The sequence below is a fragment of the Rhinolophus sinicus genome, chromosome 1, assembly GCF_057876585.1.
Source record: "Rhinolophus sinicus isolate RSI-liver-muscle chromosome 1, RSI-T2T, whole genome shotgun sequence".
Classification (NCBI taxonomy): Eukaryota; Metazoa; Chordata; class Mammalia; order Chiroptera; family Rhinolophidae; genus Rhinolophus; species Rhinolophus sinicus.
The window spans coordinates 39,892,862-39,915,953 of NC_142501.1; the positions used below are offsets into that span (position 1 = coordinate 39,892,862).

General features: G+C 38.4%; 1 protein-coding gene and 1 non-coding gene across 2 annotated transcripts in view; both read right to left on the bottom strand.

Moving 5' to 3' along the window:
* Positions 1-2,925: 2,925 nt before the first annotated feature.
* TM7SF3 (transmembrane 7 superfamily member 3) overlaps positions 2,926-23,092 on the bottom strand; it is a 29,168-nt gene continuing 9,001 nt past the window's right edge. Inside the window, exons 3-12 of the mRNA XM_019737508.3 lie at positions 22,106-22,259; positions 19,024-19,144; positions 18,092-18,263; positions 14,058-14,235; positions 10,926-11,012; positions 9,506-9,586; positions 8,697-8,849; positions 5,526-5,623; positions 4,778-4,940; positions 2,926-3,540 (exon numbers count right to left, since the gene is read on the bottom strand). Coding sequence (XP_019593067.3) covers positions 3,278-3,540; positions 4,778-4,940; positions 5,526-5,623; positions 8,697-8,849; positions 9,506-9,586; positions 10,926-11,012; positions 14,058-14,235; positions 18,092-18,263; positions 19,024-19,144; positions 22,106-22,259 — 1,470 coding nt within the window. The 3' untranslated portion in view covers positions 2,926-3,277. The remainder of the gene's footprint in view (positions 3,541-4,777; positions 4,941-5,525; positions 5,624-8,696; positions 8,850-9,505; positions 9,587-10,925; positions 11,013-14,057; positions 14,236-18,091; positions 18,264-19,023; positions 19,145-22,105; positions 22,260-23,092) is intronic.
* TRNAT-AGU (transfer RNA threonine (anticodon AGU)) lies at positions 15,080-15,153 on the bottom strand. Its single transcript has one exon. It is a non-coding gene; the product is annotated as a tRNA-Thr (tRNA).

A 23,092-nucleotide genomic window follows, 5' to 3' on the forward strand; every position in this document is an offset into this window, starting at 1 on the left:
TGAACGCCTCTCTACCTCAATTTCATAGAGTGGTCCTTGCAAACAGCAGTCAAACTGCCCAGAGATCTTTCAGTCAACGATCATGGTAAAAGGATTTGTCAAGTGTATTAGTTTGACAGGGCTGCCATAACAAAAATACCAGACTCCATGCACGGCTTAAACAATGGAAATTTATTTTCTCAGTTCTGGAGGCTGAAAAGTCCAAGATCAAGGTTGGTTTTTCTCTGAGGCCTCTCTCTGCTTGCCCATGGCCCCCTTCTCATTGTTCTTAACGTGGATTTTCCCCTGGAGTCTCTGTATATTCTAATCTCTTTTTATAAAGACACTAGTCAGATTAGTTAGGGCCCATCCTAATGCCCTCATTTTAACTTAATTACCTCTTTAAAGCCCTCTCTCCAACAGTCACATTCTGAGGTTCTGGGGGGGGGGGGAGGGAGTAGGGTTTCAACATACCAATTTGGAGGGGGACACAATTCAGTCCACAACAAAAAAGAAAACAATGGGAAAGCTCTGGCGGAGCCCCAGTTCTCGGAAAGTTAGAGCCAAGAATTCTGGGGTTTTAATGAAGGTTAACAAGCATCAAATACATCAAGGAGTGAAATTTATACCAAAAAGTTCCATATGAATGCTGCTATGGAGATAAGTATGTATGGATATTGAAAATTTTTGAGTACCATGTACTTTTTGAAATGATTAAGAAATGGCCCATGACCTCAAAGAATTAACTTGGAAAAACACATTTTCACTAATAAAATTAGTAACTCCACCAAAGAAGAGATCGTGGCAATATTAACATTAGGAGCTTCCTACCAATTCACCAGAAGAAAATTGAAAATAATCAATGATTTACATTTTCATTATGATAAGAGTATAAAGCACATTTGGATAGGGAGTCAGCTATCCCAAATTTTGGATTGGCAATACTTTATAACTGACTTCATATCATTGACTCCTTGGTCAAGAATTTCCTCAGGTATGAAACAAAGGGGTCAGGTAACATGATCTCTCAAGTCCATTCCTGGTCCAATATTCTAGCAATTTCTTTGATAGAATTAGTTTTCTATCCCATCTTCTATACAACTCAACTAGTCTACACCACTGATTAGCTGCAGTGGTTTGGCGACCTGTAGCTAACTTGTAACAGATTATTAGTGCCAAAACATTTAAAAAACAGTATAACTAATTACCCATATTAATACTACTACTTTTCTTCAATTTTGACACACTTGAAGTGCTAATGACATCAACACAAATTAATCCAGTAAAGACATCAGTTTGCCTCAGATTTCCTTCGTTTCCTATTATTTCATTTATGCTTAAACTGATTTTTAAAAATAATTGTTTGTCCTGATTAAATAATTTTATTTTTGTGGTTATGAAACTCTCCTCTCGTGTCTTGTTGCTATGGTACAAATATAGCTGGTAAAGAATTTTATAATAATGAGACTTTTAGCATTTTTTTCAAAATAGGTATTTATTTAAAAAATTATACAAACTGGCTTTTTATTACTCACAAATTATCATAAAAATATTTAAACAATTTGTATTCTCTAAAAAAGTGTTCTCTTTACATTCTTCATTGGCAGGACATTTTGATGGTATAGAAAATAACTCACAAACATTCCATATAACGTTGTTACAATGTATGTAGGGCAGAAGCCAGAATCCTGACAGTGAATTGTAAAAACTTTTTTTTCTTTAAGGGTTACAGCAGTTATATAAACAGTGAGGATTACAGAATAGTAAATGAACACCTGTGTATAATTTTTCAAAGCAAAATGATTAGTTTTATATTTTTCATTTTGTTTAAGCCTTTCCAAAACACTTTTAAAAGCAAAAGTTGAAAGTTTTCCAGTTACCTGAAATTCCAAAGATCTATTATACTTTGAAAAACTCAAAAGCAGCATCATTTCAGTAGTGGTTAAGTCACAAATGTGCACACAACACCTACCACCACCCTGTCACTCCGGCCTGTCAGAGTCACCAGCTTCAAGTCCAAGGCCAAGCTGGTGGCAGAGGCTCTGACAGTTAAGAGAAAAGGCCATGAGGCGTAGGATACAGCCCAGGGCATCCAGGTACTTTCTGGTGGTGGAAAAACGAGCAAAACTGAAGGGATTCTCTAGAGATTCCAAGGTCCTAATTTAAAAAGCAGATCCATTAACCACCTGAATAGTTTCTGGCTCCCTCACTTTAAAACACAGATGGTACAAGGCTTCATATAGAAGAAAAATCTTTTGAAAATGTACTTTACAGCTAATAACTAATGTAGCAGGCAGAAAGAACTACAAAATGCAAATTTTTAAAAGGTTACCTTATTAATGGGACTATAGATTAAGTAGGAGCCATTTGTATCCTAAAAAAACCATTTTCATGTGTCATCTAATGCAGTTTAAATTAGAGATTAGTCAAAACTAAAGGACCTTGAAAGAAAAAAACCAAGCCATTATTTAGAATATAAATAAATCATACATATAAAAGTCCTATTATCTATAAAAATTGACCTATTTTCAAGTAACTAAAGTAACTTAGCTATTTAAATTACCATTTTAAGCAATAAAAGGCAAAAACAAAGGGTATCTACTGAACTGTACAGTTAAAATGCTTAATACAGTAAATGTGTATTTTATCACAATTGAAAATAAGCGAAAGGGTGCCTTTTGATAATGTATACTAATGCAAACGATGCAACCAAGTCATCAGACTGCTTTTAGTAAGAATATCAGGTAGTTTTCCATCTTTCGTACTCTGAAGTGCAAAGGCCCAGTATGAAATCCCTAAACCTCCAAACAATGGCAAATATAGATTCAGTCTAACACTTCAACCACCCACTGTGCCCCCAACCCCCACCCCCCAGGTTTAGACAGACTGAGGTGAGAGAATTGTTTAAATAGTTATAAAAAGAAACACCAGAGCTTTGCAGGAGAATCAGGTTTGTTTGTTTTTTATTTTTATTTTTTTGTGTATCTATATAATGGAACAAGTTGACCATATAAACCAAAAGGTAATAGTTAAATATTTCAGAAACAGAAAATAACCTCCCACCACCAGCTTTTTGGTCATCTTTCTCACTATCACTTAGAATGATCACAACCTCCTTGGCATATCCTTACCCCATATCAATAAGGACACCACAATATCATACGAAGCTCAGATACCGAAGCCTGTTTTCTTATTAGACTTGCACTGGAGACTGGTGAAGCAGGCTGGACAGAAACACCAAAGCTGAGGCACTGCCCAACTTGTACTTCAAGATAACACTGACTGAGCCCTTTGGCATTTAGAGAAGCAGAGGTGTTCGCTCTCCAGCTGGCTGCTCCTTCTGGAAGAGCTCTCTAATCTGGGTTAATCGGCCGTAGAGCCTCTCTCGCAATGGAGGGATGTGGTAGCTAGGATCCAGAATGTTCGTGACTCTGCGCTCCCTCTCTCGTTTCCATAACTTGTATGGGTGGGGAGGAAAAGATGGTCGCCCTCGTTCACTCCGAATTTGTAACGTAATTCCACTGACAGCCAGCATCCCCCATACTGCCAGGATAATAAAGTCTAAAAAAATGGGGGAAAAGCAGTTTGAACTTTTGTATTTTAAAACCTAACACATATCTAACATGTAACCTTTCAGAGCCTAAATCTGTGTCATCCTTTCTTACTAATATTAGACTTTCTGGTGAGTTTGTCCAAACATATCATTTCTTCACTTGCAAACCAAGGAATGAATGAGGAAGCTACAGTCTTACTACATTTGAAAATAGGAACTGTCTATATTACTGGCATTTGAAAGGTTATACAGGAACCAGTGGTTTGGATTCTTGCCATTCCAGTACTTTATGACCAGTGCCCACAGGCAGGGTGGGGGACAGGGAGGAGGCAGCAATCTAATTACACCTCACAAAGGTACATCAAAGAACATTAGATGCCACCATGCTCTCTTCCCCATTCCCCGTCTTGCTCATAGAGAGTGGGTACAGAAATGAATGAAGAGATTCCACAAAATGTACTGAGCTTCTAGCAAAAGGTTTGGCAAAATACTGTCTTGTATGTAAAACTTCCAAGACACATGGATTTCAAGGTCTCTACCATTAACCTTTTATCCAATGAGGGCAGGCTCAGGAGAGTAAAGATTTACCCTTAAATATTCATAACGATCACGATTGCATTTATACATCTTCAATTCTAAGGCATGCTTTTCCATCCTCCTATTTTAATATTTCTGAAACCAACATATCTTACAATCTTTGTGAACATTTAATTTCGTAGTCTTTTTTCCTTCAAAAAGTTAATGGAAAATCTTTAATGGGTAGAAATGTTACAACTGAGGAAACAATACACTTAACTGACCGAAAGTCACTTTCACTTTCAATAAGCATATTACATGCTTCTTTAAATGACTTGAAAAACAAGATGTCATTCTCATCCCTCATCCCACCCCAATCCACAAGGTGACAAGCTTTATTCTTAGCATTTTTCTCACAACTGGGAATTGACCAGGTAAACCTAAGTAATCCTGGTTTAGAAATTTCTTAACAAAGTTCATTTAGTAGATTTTTAGAAGTATAAACTTCAACTACCTTACAAATTTCAATTCTTTCCATCTGGCATAAGTCATCATTAACAGAGGACTCTAATAACATTTGTATGGTCTAAGTTTCCTCCTTGTATGAGATTAACTTGTTTTCCAACCAGTGAACCTTCTTTCCATCTAGTTACCAAGAGCTCTTCTGAGCACAGGTGGTCTAATATTCCTAATTGACTATCACTCTTAATGTTGGATTTAGAATCTTACCATTGGTTTGAAAAGGCACATTTGTGAAAGCGCTGCGGAAATGAGTGTTGAGTGCTCTCTTGAGTACATTCAAAGTGATGTAAGAAAGGCTTGTGTACAAGTAACTGTCAATGGCCAAGACCACCGAATAGGAGCCAATGAATCCACAAGTAACTATGTTCAGCTGTGGAAAAGTGGGAAAGATTAGGCTTCACCTATGGCAGAACAAGAATAGTTTCTAACTCTCATCACTGGCTTCAATCACAGGGAGTCACTTCCATTCCCTCGAGGAACATGAAAAGGGACGAAGTATTAGAGCTGAATAAAGGTTACCTGAAAAGATAAACTGAAAATAATCTTCGACACCCAGTGAATTCTTAAAACACAGTTTACCTTATATAAAAAATATCTTCCCTGTGTTAAGAATTTCAACAGTATAAAGTTTAATTAGATGAACCATTTTTCTGGAGAGACAACTAATGATCCATCAGGTTGTTGCATTATAGTGAGCCGTACCTTCTCTGCTCCCACAGTTAAAAGCATATTAACAGTGATAACCTACTCCACTTGATTAAGGAAACACTGTAAGGTAATCATAATTACAACTTCTCTTGCTTTCATAGTAACATGGCAATTTAAAATCAACCATCATACAGGTTATCATAAAGCTCTCCCTAGTGAATAAAACATGCAAAACGATGCTGTAAGTGAACAAATGAAGGTCCAGGACAACATAATGAATAAATCTGCCTTTCGGTGAAACACTTACCATTCTTAGGCAGCCCATGAAAACTACTGGGATGAGAATCGCTATACAAGAGAAGGTCACCCAGAACACACCATCATTACGAAATACTGTTAGGTTTCCTGAAAAAGCAAACAGAAATCAAGAGTAAACAACAGGTTCAACAAGTTAAATTTCATTTTCTCAACATCTGAACATGGACATTCATCAAAGGTTTAACGTTAACACCCGGGAATATGGTGACAATTAGAAATGAAGTCTGATTGTATCCATTTAAGTGTCAATGAGGTCACCTTTGAAGGATGTGTCCTAGAAGGTCAAAGGGTGGGAGGAAAATCAGGAAGGTAAAGGCTCTGCATTTATTACCAGGATAATTTGGAAGAGGCTGGACTAGTCCAAGCTCTTCCATTCACTAGTTGTGACGCTGGGCCTCAGTTTCCTAACCCATAAAACGAGAAGATTGAACCACTTCATCTCCAAGCTCCAAATCATCCATTCTAGCTCTAATTTTTATGATTCCATGATTTTGTACTGCAAAGTAAAAAATACAAGTAAATGGCATTCAGAGTTAACCATATGAACTCCCACCCAATATAAGCAGCAACATCCATTCAACAGATTTTTGCCATCAATGCATTTCCTGCTCAGCCACTGCATACTGCAAGACTTGATTTCCTAATCTATCAGAAAGATAGGAGCTGACCGCTAATCGGCTCCTACAAAACTTTCTCCAAACTGCAGCACACCTTGGGTTAACCCAGGATGAATACATTAGAACTACCATTTATAAATTAAGTTGAAATGGCAAGAATTATAAGCCTGACAGTTATTTAATACTGACACTGGCACCATAATTCAGTCCAACTGGAGGTGGCCCTATATCTTGAGACCCACTCCTGGCAGAGTGGGAGTTCTGCAGTGAGAGGACCTGACCTTGGAACCCGTATTCTCAGAAAGTAAATTGTAACATGCTGCAATGAGGTGAATTTATGGATCATATTTTCTAATTTAATTATACTAACCTGCAAAAAATATATAAGGTGTGATCAAAACACATGGTGAAGGTTTTAAATTAACAAAAAATTTATTACAGTAAAAGACACATTGCCATTAACCCCCCTCAAAGTACTCCCCCCTCACTTCGAACACACTTATCACATCGTTCTTGCCACTTTCTGAAGCAGTTCTGGAAGTCCTCTTTCGTGAGTGTCTTTAGTTGTGCTGTCGTGGCTGCCTCGATGTCCTGAATCATTTTGACTTCGGGGAAGAGCCAGAAGTCACATGGTGGCAGATCCGGTGAATAAGGTGGATTAGGACACACCATAATGTTTTATTTGACAGAAAGTGACGTATACCAGAAGCAATGTGTGACCCAAAGCATTGTCATGATGGAGGATGATTTATAGCACACTTTAAAACACACCTTCTCTCAACTGTTGCTCACACCTGACTGACTGCACCACACACACTGTTTGTTATTAGGGTTCAATGTATGGTTTCCTGTATTGAAATGTAGTCCATGTCTTTCCATTGGATGGCATTCAGCAGCAGCATTCACCGTATTGCTTGATCACAACAGAAAGGCTCAGTGTCACACATCACTTCTGGTATACTGCAAATTTTTGTCAAATAAAAACATATGGTGTGTTCTCATCCACCTTATTCACCGGATCTCGCACTGTGTGACTTCTGGCTCTTCCTCAAAGTCAAAATGACCACGAAAGGAAAACGTTTTGAATCAATTCAGGACATCGAGGCAGCGGTGACAGTGCAACTAAAGACACTCACGAAAGAGGACTTCCAGAACTGCTTTAGAAAGTGGTAAGAACGATGGGATAAGTATGTTCGAAGTGAGGAGTATTCTGAGGGGGATTAGTGGCAATGTGTCTTTTACTGTAATAATTTTTTTTTTTTTTAATTTAAACATTCACCATAGTTTTTGATCATAGGTTTTATGTTTTCCTCCTGACTTCAAAATTTATGCTATTTCTACCCACCAACAGCATATTAACTACTAAGAATTCTAACCCATCATCCCTCTACGATCCAAGCATTAACAAAAGCGGGGGTGGGGGAAGGCATTTAGTATTTGATTTAGCACATTTAGAACCGGCCCTATACCTGCACTTTCAACAAACATCCCTGTAAATTTGTCATTTAGCCAAGTCTAAACAACACTACTTTGCAGGTAGATAAAAAGCTACCTGCAGGGGGTGCTGTGGGAATGAACTTGGCTATAGGTTTGCTAAAATCAGAACAATGGGTGTGAATGGTCAGAAAACACACAGGTTGTCAATTCTTTCTGGTCTTAAAAAAAAAATCTTTAGCAAGGCAACTGCACTCCGTTATACCCTGCGTTCTCAAGAGCTGATAGCCTCAAGATACAGGTATACTTACATTTAACATTCCCATCAACTTTAATCTGTAATATAAGAACCAAACATTATCACAAGAATAGCCTTAATAGAGTACTTCGGCTTCTTTTGAATTTTTGACAACAATTAGGAAACGTGAGTTATTGCACAACTGCAAAGAAAGTTAACTTAATAGTTAGCCAGGTTTTAAATATTGATAGAAATTGAATTACTTGAAGAAAAAGTCCCCAGAACCATCCCTGTGCTATAGCCCTAGGATGACTACAAGTAGGTACCTTGGGACACTCGAGGTGTGGCAAAGGGTGGGAGAGGAGCTTAGGGGTACAAGAAAAGACTGGGAACAAAGTACCAGGCCCCTCAACTCAGCTGCTATCAGAGCAGCACCAAATTTATCTGTGGGATAGTGGGTTTCTGCTTAAGATTCATTTGAAGAAAGAGTTCCAGGGTTTGAAAAAATGAAAGAACAAAAACCACTGTTTTGCCATATGTTAAGAATCCCCTTTACCTCCATTAATTCTAACAGAAACACACACACACACACACACACACACACACACACACCCCTCATCACAACAAATAGGTACAAAGTTACCTCTAAAGATATACTAGAGGTCCTCTAGTACAGGGTGCCTTTGAGGAAACAAGGATTCTTATTTGTGTTGGCCTTCCTAAAAGTGTCACATCATCAAATACAAATCTCCAGAACTCTACCCGAGAAGGCCCCAAATCCCTGATGAGGCAGTATTTGCACCTAGAGAGCCCAAATAAGATCTTTCAAACAATGAACTGAACACACAAACATCAGTTACACATTTCTTACCCAGTGGAGTGAAGAAAGTCACTGACGAGACGAGGAAGCCCAGCACTAGTCCAACGCACAGCATACAGAGCATGAGGATTCCAAATCGCCACCAAGCAGCTACCAGGAAAAGCCCACCGACGCTTCCAGCGATGGCTGTCAGAATCAGACGAACTGCACAAGGGAGACGAACTGTTTGGCCAGAGGCAGCTTTCCCGACTGCATGCTTTAAACACAGGACACCACTGCCAAAGCCATCCTTAGCCTGTCTGTTGGTCAAGCACCAACAGAAGGTTGGTGGACTCTTCAGTGGTGCCATGAAACCTGCACAGGCTGCCTCTAGGGAGGGGACAGTCTGACGCATGGAAACCAGCCAGAGAGCTAAACCTCCCAGTACAGTCACAGGCGTGGCTTGGCACAACCTATAAATTGGGGCTGAGGAAGAAGGCGGGTGGGTGACAAGCATTCTGTTAAACGTGACAAGGAAGGAGGAGCTGTGTTTTTTTACGATAAAGAAAATCTTAACGTTTTGATTGTTTTAAATCTCATATTTCAATATACCACATTGCTGGAACACAGGTTTATAATCAATATGGCCCTTCACTTCCGAGTACCAAGTCATTTTCAACGCAGATTAAAAACTTGGAAAAGAAAGGTCTGAATGAGTAGTTTAAAAAAGAAAAGATGTTTCGAGCATAAGTGGCCCATTATTTTACATACATAATAGGACATCACACACAATACTGGTCAAACTGTAGAAGAAAAGGTAGAGTAGAAACACAGCATATTCCTTTTTGAACACCCAATTAAACTATATTATTTTTACTTACCATCGTAGTTAATAAGTGTCAGTCTTGAAATCAATATGTAAAAGAAGAATCCCATGAAGATAAAGCCTATGAAGAATAATTCTAGTAGCAAACCACCAGGAGAGAAAAATAACAAGTTATGGTTAGGTATTAATTTTACAGTGCAATTTAAATATCTCATCTCAAAACATGCTTACACATTAGGGCATTCAGATAAGAAATAATTATCTAAAAGGCAGGAGAAACTTACAACTCATTGGAGTATATATAAATTTAGAAGAGTCACTGGGAGTAAATATTACTATTAAATGGGTACAATATTAAAGAATTATAGGATATATTTTCTTATATAAACAGGGTCAACTTCAATTGCTAAGTTGTTCATTGTTACTTTCATAGCTCATTTAAATATACTTATACTTCCTTCTTAAAACAACAGTAGTATTTTTGTCACTGTGTCTGATCTGAAATTATACACTAAATTTCAATTTGTTACATGAGCAAAAATAAAACTTGAAAGGTGAAAAAAGAAGAAAATATTCCAAAGCAAAATGTGACTTTTGTATCTTCTTCTAATTCATCCTTTCTTATTTAGGATGAACAATCAACCATTGTCATCATCCATTAAAATACCTAGTAATTTCTTTGGAACCTTGCATATAGCTTAGCAATTAAATTCTTTGTTACAGAATCACTCTACACTTTGAGGAATTAAATAGTCTTCACAATAGTCTCTTCTCAAAACAAGAAAAAAGTATAGTAATGGAGGGAAAGGAGTTGCTATTTCAAACAATAAAGCAAGTTTAAAGAGTTTTATGAAATCAGGATTCTGTTTACTCTCCCCCTGATGCTGTTACACTCACTCCTTGTGAATGAATTAAATAAGGATTTTTCCTTTTTTTTAGTAATTGTAAACGTCAGTTACTTAAAAAGCAACCCAAAGAATTCAAATCATTTTAGTGAGTATGATTTATATTCTACTCCCTGCACTGGTTTCACTGAGGACTGTGGGGTTCCGAGTGCTGTCTGAACCTGCCAGGACGGAACACGTACTTCAATCTCACTGTACACGGAGCCCTGCAACATGATTTATCCGAAACCATGATGATCATCACCACCAAAATCCATACATATTTTTACACTGACATCCTGATTTCTAACCTGTTATCTTTAGACAGCTAGCCAATCTAGCAATTGAAGCGGTTGCTGAACAATCAAATGTTATTCCCCTCTTAATAAGAGGGTGTACTCCATTAACAAGAAAAAAGTAAAAATGCAGAGCAACTCAGTACAATCTCTACTAAAAGAACCTAGCCACAAATCTATGAAGGTAGTGCAGATAAGCAGTTGTTTTCTCTCCTCACAGGTCATAAATTCCCCTGCAACATTTAAGAAAAAAGATCACAAGGCGTGTAAATACCAACTATATCAGACGTAATACCTGTTTTCCAGAATCTGTGTCCGAAGAAACAAATGAAGAGACCAAGTAGGGCAAAAAGAGTGAAAAACACTTTGGTAGATACTCTTCCTAAAAATAATAAAAATTGAGTGCATAATATATCCAATTTGATACTTCGTATTTAATTAATAAAGCTTCACTAAAAAAGCAAGTCAACTGATAGGTAATTTATTCCATACATGTATAATTTATTTTAAAAATATCCCTGCCACCCACAATTAACTTTTCTATGTTGGCATGGATGCTGGTATAACAAAAAGAGAAATCAAAAAATATATGATTCCTGATGGAGATATGTAACATATTCTTGGGGAAGAGGGTGGGGAGGAAGTGGGAAAGGCGGAATGAGAGAGTGCTTTCTGTTTCTTCACAAATAAACTGTAAGAAAAAAAGGAGGGGGGAAGAAGAAATGGATTAAAAGAGATTTAAAAGATACATCAACTAAATACAATATTCAGATCGCATCTTAAACCTGATTCAAACAAACAAATAAAACTGTGAAAAGCAACTGGGAAGACTGTAAACATTGCCTGTTAATTTGATGCCACTAAGGAATTATCTTCAGTATTTTAAACTGAAACTTGGGTTAATGATAATGTGGCTATATTTTTTAAAAAACAGCACTTATCTTTAAGATACAAATACTGAAATTTTGTGAGCAAAATGATGAGGCATTTGTTCTAAAAGAATTCAGTAATAAAGGACGGTGGGGGGCAGACACTGGTGGGTGTATAGCTAACACAAGATAATGTCCATGATATATGGAGGTTAACTGAAGTTTTCCATAACAAAAAACTTGTAACCAAACTCACATTAAAATAAAAGAACATGTGTTGCACTGTAAGCACACATGAACAAATTACTACCAATCTTATCAATTATACATATTACTTTCGGAAAAAATGTAGCGTTACAACAAACAATAAAGCACTGTACGCTTCATGAAACCAAAAAATCCAAATCTTATGATCTCAATAGGCACAAGCTTAAACACAAAACCATGATATGAAAGACAGGGCTACTGAAGAATAAAACATGCACACTAAATTCACCACCATCACGACTCCTTTGAGATAAACCCAAGAATGAAATCCCTACACTAAAACCAAAAACAAAATACCTATACAAACTCAAATGAAAAACATTGCAAACCCACCACCAATCAAAACAAAATACTTAAAAGTGCTCAGATGGAGATACCATGAAGACCTATATTTAAATAAGAAACACAGGATAGAAGACCAGAATTTTCAGGGAGTAATATATACCTACATATCAGCTTTTCTGAGAATGAAGAGACCAAAAGAAAGAGGAAATGAAAGACATGCCACATTCTGCTGCTTATTTCAGACAGTGGTTGAAAATTGATAAAGGGAAGGAATTTACCCTGCCTTTTTTTTTTTTTTTAAGATTTTATTGGGGAAGGGGAACAGGACTTTTATTGGGGAATAGTGTGTACTTCCAGGACTTTTTTCCAAGTCGTTTGTTGTCCTTTCAGTCTTAGTTGTGGAGGGCGCAGCTCAGCTCCAGGTCCAGTTGCCATTGCTAGTTGCAGGGGGCGCAGCCCACCATCCCTTGCGGGAGTCAAACTAGCAACCTTGTGGTTGAGAGGACGCGCTCCAACCAACTGAACCATCCAGGAGCTCAGCAGCAGCTCAGCTCAAGGTGCCGTGTTCAATCTTAGTTGCAGGTGGTGCTGCCCACCATCCCTTGAGGGACTCAAGGAATCAAACTGGCAACCTTGTGGTTGAGAGACCACTGGCCCATGTGGAAATCGAACCGGCAGCCTTCGGAGTTAGGAGCATGGAGCTCTAACCGCCTGGGCCACCAGGCCGGACCTACCCTGCCTTTTTTAAGAAGAAACTGTAATTCTTCCCCAGTTGATGAGAGAAGAGTCTTCTTTATAGAAGAATGTTACATATAGCTATGAAGAGAATAAAAAGCAAACAGCATAATACGTTGACTAGCATTTGAGGAATCTGGGTAAAGATTATGCAGGAATTCTGTGTACCAGTTTTACATATTTTCTGTGAAACTATTTCAAAGTAAAACACACACACACACACACACACACACACACACACACACACACACACACACACCTTGCCACACCTCTACTGCCACAATTCTATCTAAACTACCGTCATCTCTCACCTGGATTACAATGGCTTGCTAATCAATCTCTCTGTTTCTGCTCTTGCCCCTGACTTTTCTCAAAAAAGCAGCCAGAGTGATCCCATTAAAATATGAGTGCAGGGGCAGCCAGTTAGCTCAGCTGGTTAGAGCGGTGCTCTTAACAACAAGGTTGCAGGTTCAATCCCCACATGGGCCACTGTGAGCTGCACCCTCCACTACTAGATTGAAACAACTACTTGACTTGGAGCTGCTGGGTCCTGGAAAAACACACTTAAAATAAATAAAAGTTTTTAAAAACATGAGTGCAGTCATGGCACTATTTGCTCAAACCCTCCAATGCCTTTCCATTTCACTCCCGATCAAAGCTAAAGCCCATACTATGACCTACAAGGCCGTCCATGAGTTGCCTGCCCCTGCAACCTTTTGCCCCCTCAGTCTGTTCTAGACACTGTTCTCACTGCAATTCTTCAAACACACCAGTAAGCTCCCCAGCTGAGGGCCTCCACACTGGCTGTTCCCTCTGCCTAGCAGGTACCGCCAGACATAAGGCTCCCTGCCTCACCTTGCGTCTTTCCTAGCAAGGACTTCCCTGGTCATGCTATCTCAGATTCTTCTGACCACCACTTGTTATCTCCCTTTCCTACTTCATTTTTGCTCTGAGGGCTCATTACGTTCTCATGTATTACATGTTACAAATTTATCTTGTCTGTCTCGTCTCCCTCACTAAAATATAAGCTCTAAGAGGGCAGGCATTTTGTCTGTTTTGTTCACTGCTGTATTTCAGTGCTGAGAACAGAGAGCGAAATAATGTTGGGGCTTAAAAGGCACTTGTTGAATGGTAGAATGAATGAATGAATGAATGAATGAATGAATGAATGAAGACTTGACAAAATAATTTAATAGTTTTAAGTTCTGTGTTAGTTGGTATAGATCTGCAAAGCCAAAGAAAAATCTGCAAGTTTAAATCCACATACTCACCAAGTGAAGAACAATTACCCTCCATTGCCTCAAAGCTGCAAGCGTATGTGTGAACAGGAACATAAGCAGCAGATGTATTTAGAAATGGGTCCCAAACAATGACATTATAAATTACACCTTGTCCCCGGAGGGAGGAGAAGGAAACACTTGTCTTATCGTTAGCTGTTAGGGTAACCACCTAAAGCCAAAAATAATGCATGATTAGTGTTTAGACTTTTTTTTAAAAGGCTATTCTATTATAATGCCACCTATATGTGATATAAATTGTAATATTAAAATATAATTCTTGTTTAAAATATGCACCAAACTATTTAGCTTTGTCAAAAGATTGTCCTACACAGTTTGTATGTACTAATATAAGTAAGCTCTTACACAAAAGTCTTCTAAAGTTTTTATATAGTGTTAAATGTTAATTAAGTAAAATAAGACATAAATAACATGTAAAGGCTAATTAAGACAAAGCAAACAAAAAAATGTTGTTTCCATCTACTAGATTGTGAACTATGACTTAAGGGCAGGAACCATATTTATCTTGCTCTCTAATCTTTCCTCAGTACTTAGCACAACACCCAGCACATGGTAAGTGTTCAACGAATGTTAGTTATTGCTGCTAATTATGGAGCTGACATAGACAAAGTTTGTTAACACCTCATAGAAAGTGCCACTCATTTTTGTTTAACAGGCTCTGAAATAAAAACCATTACATGTAGCTGTGTTATACAGTAGTCCTTAATTCAAAACTTCCGTTTTAAAGGTTGTTTTTTAAATAGGTATTACAAATAACAGAAGAAACAAAAACCTTATATGATCATAATACATAGATTAGGGCTTCAGGAATAAATCATTATGGGCCTCTTAGAAGACTTCCACTATTAAAAAAATATTGCTTAGCCTTTATAAACATGTTTCCTGGGAAAAGAATTTGGTCAAGTTCAGCAAAATGCTAACAATATCTTCACTCTCCCAAGTTTTTATTTTAATAAGCTTTTTTTCTTTCTTTTTCAGGAGGGCACAGCTCACAGTGGCCCACGCGGGGATCGAACCGGCAACCTTGGTGTTACTAACACCACGCTCTAACCAACTGAGCTAACCAGCCACCCTCTCCCAAGTTTTTATTATGCAACAATCAACCTTCCAGCAATGTTGAAAGAATATAATGAATAATCTATATGCCACACCTAGATTCAACAACTGTTAATATTTTACCATATTTGCTTTTCTATTCCACCCTTCTTTCTCCCCCCTCTATTTTTTCCTGCTGAAACATTTTATAGTAAGTTACATATATCATGACGTTTCACCTCCAAAGACCTCAGCATGCACATCCAAAATCAGCGTTTCTCAAACCTAATGTGCCTATGAATCACTGGGAGAGCTTGTTACAGTTCACGTTCCGATTCTGTCAGAGGAGGCAGCTGAGATTCAGCTTTTCTAACACTTCTCCAGTGATGCCAATGCTATGTCTTCATTTGCCACACTTTGAGTAGCAAAGTACAAAAGTATAGGATATCTTAGCTCACCTAAAAAAATTCAGATTTTTCCAAATGTCTTTTATAGCTTGTCTCCCTTTTAAAAAGATCCAACCCAGTTGCATGCACGGTATTTATCTCCAGTCTCTGTAATCGAGAGCAGTCCTTCCCACCTCCCTACACCCACTCACCCAATGACTTTTCAAGAGATAAAGGGCAGTCACTTTGTAGAATATTCCACAATCTGGATTTTCCACATGGTGCTCAAGGTGTCCAACTTGTAGTTTTATCCCCTGTAGTTCCTGTAAACAGGAACTCCAAGGACTAGATTCAGGTTAAATAGGTTTTGCTAGAACATTCCATAGGTCATGGTGATAATGTCAGACTGCATTCACGAAAGCACATAATGTCGGTGGACCGGCCATCAGTGAAGCTAATATTCACTCTGAAAGTAGTTTTCCCTTTACAATTGGAATTCACCTGAGAGTGCTATTTAGGCATCCTGGGAGTACCCTGTCCCCCAATAACCTTTCACCTAATAATCTTTGCCTGAATTATTTCATTGAGGGACACAAAATGGTGATTTTCTAATTCTAATTATCCTTTCTACATTTATTAGCTGACATTGTTCTGTAAACAGTTTTCTCTCATCAATTGAGGAAGAATTACAGTGTCTCCTTTTAAAAAGGCAAGGGAAAGTCCTTCCCTTTATAAATGTTCAGAGTAATTTTTCTGGGAAGTAAGAAACTTCCCAGTTGCTACTATGGGGAGAGAGGTATAAAGCATCTCTCCCCATAGTAGCACCTGGGAAGTTTTCTTTTTCTTTATCTCCCGTTTTTTTTTTTAAGTGTCAGAATGGACTTGGTTTTATTTATTCAAGACTTATAATCCAGGTGAAAGGATTTAGAAGCACAAATTGGCAGTTACAAAATAGTCACGGGGATCTAAAGTACAGCATAGGGATTATAGTCAATAATATCGTAATAACTATGTATGGTACCAGGTGGGTACTAGACTTATAGGGGAGATCACTTCATAAGTTATATAAATGTCTAACTACTATGCTGTACATTTGAAACTAATAAAATATTAAATGTCAACTGTAATTGAAAAATAACTTTTTTTTATAAAGATATAATCAGTCATTTTCTTTTGGATGATTGAATTGTCCCAAAGTTGGCCAATGAGGGTTTTCTTGAATTCTGGCACACAATATATCTAATTCTTAATCTTAACTCAAAGTTAAAAAGTAACCTAAAACGGGCCTGGTTTCATAGTTCTTATATAAATTTTTTCCATGAAAAATGCCATTGGTAGTTTGATAGAGACTGCACTCAATCTATAGATAGCTTTGGCTAATATGGACATTGTAACGATGTTAATTCTTCCTATCCAGGAGCATGGTGTATGCTTCCATTTATTTGTAACTTCTTCAATGTCTTACAATTTTCGGAGTACAGGTCTTTTACCTCCTTTGTTAAATTTATGTCTAGGTATTTTATTTATTTGATCATTGTAAATGGCAGAGAGTTCTTATATTCTTCCCAATAATAAAACGGCCTTCAAAATTTCCTGTTTTAAAAAAAAATAAGCTAATAAGCTTTTCCAATAGTGTCTCCTAATCTGTGAATAAGCACAATGAGATTTCTTGTATAAGCCTCCCTCTTAGCAAGGGGCAATGACGTCCTAGGCCACACAGCAACAAAATGAGATCTTGCCCTACAAGAGATTGAGCCCCTAGGCTAATCACGTATGCCATTTCAATCATTTCTTTGCAAATAATCTGATAATCTATCAATCTTCTGGAAAGAATCAGAGCAGTCTAGAAAAACTCTACCCATTAACCATGAGACTGAAGAATGACCTTGTATGTTAGTTTATCAGGCACCTTTCATGACATAAAGATAACATCCTGTCATCCACAAAAATGAGCTATAGTGTGAGCCTCCCATTTTAATATGCACTCATAAAATTAAAATACAAATTTTATAAAATGCAAATTCTGACTGAGTAGGTCTGGGATGGAGCCTAAGAGGCTACAACTCTAGTAAATGCCCAGGTGATGATGCCAGTGCTACTGGCCTGTACCCCACAAAGGAGAAGCGAGAATTTACAGGGGTCCCAAAGCTCAGAGAAAAATTTTGTTCCAAGTTAGAGACTTTGAGTTTGGGTTTAAATATTAATGCCAATGTGTATATCCTTAAAGAGTTTCTCATTTTTTTTCTCAAAACACTCTAACTTTTATAATTGCTAAAGGGTATAACCTAACAGGTATGGGAGTACATAAAAAAATTAGCACCCACTTCCATCCGTGTCACAAAATAACCAGTTCATATCAGTGGCTGCAACTAAAACGTAATTTACATGCATCTTTTCAAAGGCTGGCATTACTTTGGAGTATCACCAGAAAAGACTCCCAAGATTATGAAATAAAAGAGAATCAAATGAGAATCCCAGAAAGACCAAGTGAACAGTAAAGAAATAAGTTCCTAGCAGCTTCTCCCCTACTCAGCTCTTGCAAAAGTGTCGCAATCTGGCCACACAAATCAGGAGAATCAGACTTACCTTGATAGCATTGGCTGTCACCTGAGGCACTTCCGCCATCCTCTGCAGGTGCTTCAGCAACCCCTCCTCAGTGAGGTCATCCTCAGGCAGAAAATACTGATAGACATCGTACTGCAGCCTCCACCTTGAGTCCTGCCCCGTCCTGATGTCACATGGCGGGGGATCTGTGCCTCTAAAGTCAACCAACAAAACTGAACATCAATCTCTTGTTGGGTAAGTCCCATCTACAAAAAGGAACCAAAAGCTCGAATTTCAAACTTCTGAAATGATTCCAATTTTGGCAGGATGAAGAAAAAGAACACACTGACAGACAGGATGGATAAATAACCAGATGTTAATGTCAGGCCTAGAGTCAAATGCCAGCTTTACCATTTGTTAGCTGTGTGTAAGTAGGCAAGTTACTTAATCTCAATAACCCTTAGGGAACCTCTCTGTAAAATAAGAACAACTGCCCCTTTTTAATAAAATTGTTAGAATTAAAAGACAGAACACAGATCACTCAGTACTGTGCATGATGCACAAAGAGCATTCAAATGTTCATCAAATGTTAGCTATTGTTAATTATTATTAAAGTAGACACTAAGACAGAGTTTTCATTAAAGTAATAAAATCTTTACCAAAAACTAAGGGTATTTCACAGCTACAGAATGCTTTCCATAATTAAGACGCTACAGAAACTAAGATGTACTTCTAAGCTCGTAATAAACTCAGCATTTGGCTCTTCATAAGAATGGAGGGGACAAGAGTAACTGTAAATGACCACTCAGTATTAGTTACAATGTATGAAATACTTTCATTCAAAAAAATTCAACAATTGAATTTTACTGAGAGAACGATGGGTTCTCTTTCCTGCAAAGGGCCAGAGAGTTCACTGAATCTACACCACAGGTAGGCATGCACGTTCTAAAAGTAATTACAAGAGACCGACATACCTTGCATAGCCCAGGTTTGCTGGGGCAAATTTGATAGTTGTTTCAAAGAAATCAAACTCCAGGTAAATGTTGGGATCAATATCTAAATCAAACTCCAAATTACAGCCTCCAGGAACAGGATCTGGAGGAAAAAAAACAAAGTTACTCAACAAAGAATTCTTACATATTCAAATTATACTCAGAAACCAGTACTCTACTCTTACAAGAACTTCCTATGTAGAAGTTAAATATAGAACTTCTAGTTTTATACTACCTCATGAACTGAGGTTAACAAAAGTCAAGTTAACTGAGGTTCAGGGCTCTGGAACAGGGGTCAGTAAATCTTTTCTGTCAAGGGCCAGAGAGTGATTTGACTATTTTAGGCTTTGTGGGCCTGATGGTCTCTGTGGCAACTACTCAGTCCTGCCTTCATGGCACGAGAGCGGCCATAGACAACACATACATGAATGGGCAGGGCTCGCTGCCTAGTCTAATGAGACTATGTACAAAACAGGCGAGCTGGATTTGGCTCATAGTCTGTAGTTTGCCAAACTCTGCTCTAGAGTCGAAAAGGTCAGAAGGGACAGATTCTTAAGCTGGATCCAAGAATGGGTTTCAGGGGCTCCATGAACACCCTGAAATTTCATGTTGAATGTGCGCACTTTCTAGGGAGAGAGGTTTTTATTAGATTTGGGGGGGGGGGTCTATGACCCCACAAAGGAGCATAAGAACCCAGGGATGGAAGGAAAAAAACACTGCCAAAGAAAAAAGGAATTCCAAGGGTAATAGAGGAAGGGGTCTCCACTTTTCACAAGCTTCTTTCAACAGGGAGAAGATGATGATGTCATCCTCAAATCTGGAAGAGTCCTTGTGTAGACCGGGGGTGCCAAAAAATGGCTACAAGTGGACACTTTGGTCAGCGTTGCTCAAGCAGTAGTTTGCTGTAATCAGAAGTATCTGGACACTGATGGTAACCACTTTGAGCACCTCTTGTAATTGCAGAAGTCAAACGTGACTTGTATTCATCTTTTGTCATTGGTGTATATTGAGTATTACAATTTTAATAGTTTTCCTTTCTTAAAATGTGTATACATTTTTTTGGTATAAAAATGTATACCTTCCGTATAAAAAAGTGAAAGATCTCAAAAGACCCCCAACACCATCTATCTGACTAGCATTTGAATGTTTCATGAAACACAAAGTAAATTTGGGGTATTTCATTTACATTAATAACATGGCTAAAACAGCTCTTCTTTTCTTATTAGAAATCCTACTCATGACTTCTAAGCATGACAAACTTAAATCAGTCACTTGGCATGAGCTCAACTCCATACAAAGAACTATATATGGTGGCCCCAGTGGAGAGGCTGAGATAAGACAGAAAAAGGTAAACCAATTTAAAGAGTTATAAGATCTCAACTTCCTAGGCACTCATCCAGTCATTCCCACAGGTAGGTCTTAGTTTCCTTAAACTAAGGCATTTTGATGGTTGACTTCCTCTGGCCAGGTTGGGGATGGAAATACTCAGTGTGCAAATATGTTACGAATATTTACCACATCCGAGAAAATCATATGTATTGTAATTGACGCTTATTGTTCATAATTTTTCTTTTCTTTGTACACTGTTCTTGATGGAAGCTGGAAGTCCAAGGTTTTTGATCAGGTAACTTACCCTTTTGTTACAGATAACAGTCTTTCTTTAAATCCACTCACCTTTTGGATTCTACTTCCTTTACCAACTACTATTCCTTCTCTTCCCATTACCACCAAACGCAGAGTATAGTCTAAATTTTCTCACTTCACCTTCATTCCTCACTCACTGTAATCTAGTTTTCATCCCCATAGAACCACTAAAATGACTCATTACAGGCCACTACTGACTCTTCACTGAGCAATCAATCATATGGATACTTACAGTCCCTTCTCTTGGCCGCTCCGCAGTGTACTACTACTTACCACGCCTTCCTTACTTCAGGCAGAACCTCCAGGTCCTTCTTCTTTCACCTCCCCGACTACTCTTCAGTCTTACGCTTACACCTCAGCAGTTAGCACGCCCCAGAAACAGTGCCTGGCATGTGGGTGGCACTATGAAAGTACCTGCTAGTATTTTTCCCCTAAGTCTCTACGTACATGCCTGGACATGCACTCATTGTCGTGGCTTTTACTAACGGTTATTCGTTAAATACATAACATCACTCCTCCACTTCAGGCATTAAAAAACTGCCTGTCATGAATGTAAACTGTAAAACTGCCTGTTATGAATTTCCATCCAGATGTCCTACAAGTGTCTCGGGTTCATTGTGTCCCAATCCACAGCCACTATCTACCCCACTCCAACCCCCTAAAATGTCTAGCACCACAACAACCTTATCTCTATGCTTATTTTGCATCCTTATATCCCAGCTGCTCAAACAGGAAGCCTACACTCCCACCTTTTACAACCCACAACCACTGGTCATTGTGTCTTATCAATTCTACATTCCAAATATCTCAAATCCAGCCCCTTTTCTCCATCTCCTATCTTGTGGCCTCTGTTCAGAGTCTCATTTCTCCTTCTGAGCCCTCCACGGTATGCTAAGCCCTGACTCTGTTACACCCTTTCCAACCCACTCCCCACTCGCCCTAGAGTTAACTTTCTAAGAGATGAAATGCATCACATCGCTCCTCTGCTTACAAACTCTCTCTGCTTCCTCCGAACCAATCTAAGAATAAAATGCAAACCCCAGATTGTATAATAGGCCCTCACACTTTGGCTCTGGCCTCACCCACTATTTGCCATTATCCAAATCCTCCATTCTTTTTCTGCACCTTCCTCTGCCTAGAACAACCAACTAAAGTGTTAGGGACTGTGTTTTGCCTTTTTGTTACTGCTTCTCTAAGAGCTCCTTAAATGTTTTTGAATGAATAAATGTATTCTCCTAGCCCCTACCTGGGCTTTCAATCATCATGCTAATTCTCCAGACCCCTTGCTGTTAAAACCTTTCTGATTAAATACATTGTACTTATAACAAACATTTTTAATAGGATTATAGTTTCCCCTAAATTTTCATGTACAAGTCCCACATTCTGGAAAGAAATAGGGAGTCAAAGACAAAAACATTACCTCTTTCTGAGTAGGAGAGTGGAATGGCCACATTTTGGACAGGCTCAGAGTCTAAAGTCTCTAAGTACCAAAAGCACATACTCTGCTCGGGTCGAAGAATAAAAACCAATCCTTTGTCAGTGCCTGTTCCCGAGGAATTGGGAAGAAGAGTTTGCTGTAAGGAAGAAGAGAGTCATCAGGAAGAGGGAGCTGAGCAAAATATTTTTATTCCAGAGTTGATCTAGTATGCATGTTCTATTCTACATCTTCTCAAAACAAAAAGGAATAAAAACAGGCCTTCCTTAAAAAATTCTTTTCACCTCTATGTGCATGTGCCCATACGTACTCATGGAAGAACTATTTGAAATATATGATGTTTGTGATCAGAAACAGCAGATGCACAGCAAAACTCCCAAGCTATTCAATACCCTAAATTAAGATTTACTATGTCAAGTACTAAGACCACTGTCAAATGACAAAGCTATAGCAATTTAGCAATGAGTTTGGTGTCCTCCCTTCAAGGGAAAACAATCCACAGGTTGGGGGAGGACAGTCCTTCACAAGCAGTGGAGAGCTCTTCCCAAAGGATTCAGGGCAAGAGTGAGTTTTATAAAGCATTAGAAGAAGCAATGCAGAAACAGAGCATGAGGGGCTAGGAGGTCAGGGAGTTCCTTATGAGACTCGCAGGACCTATCTTAAGGGGAAGGTAAGCTGGCTAAACTGAGTTGGAGGACTGTGATTGGCATATGTTAGGTTTCCTTGACAGGATTTTCCCGTAAGTGCCAGATGGGTTTCAATTTGACAAGCATAAGGGAGAATGACCTAAATACTACCTGATGAACCACAGGGTCGACAGTGACCAAGAACCAAATACCACAATGACCCAAAAACTCCAAAGTGCCACACTTCATCAGGAAAGGCAGAGGAAACAAACAATTCTCTTCACACAGACCACTCACTTGTAGAGCTACGTGCAGCTCTGGTTACCATCCATCTTTTCAGTAGTAT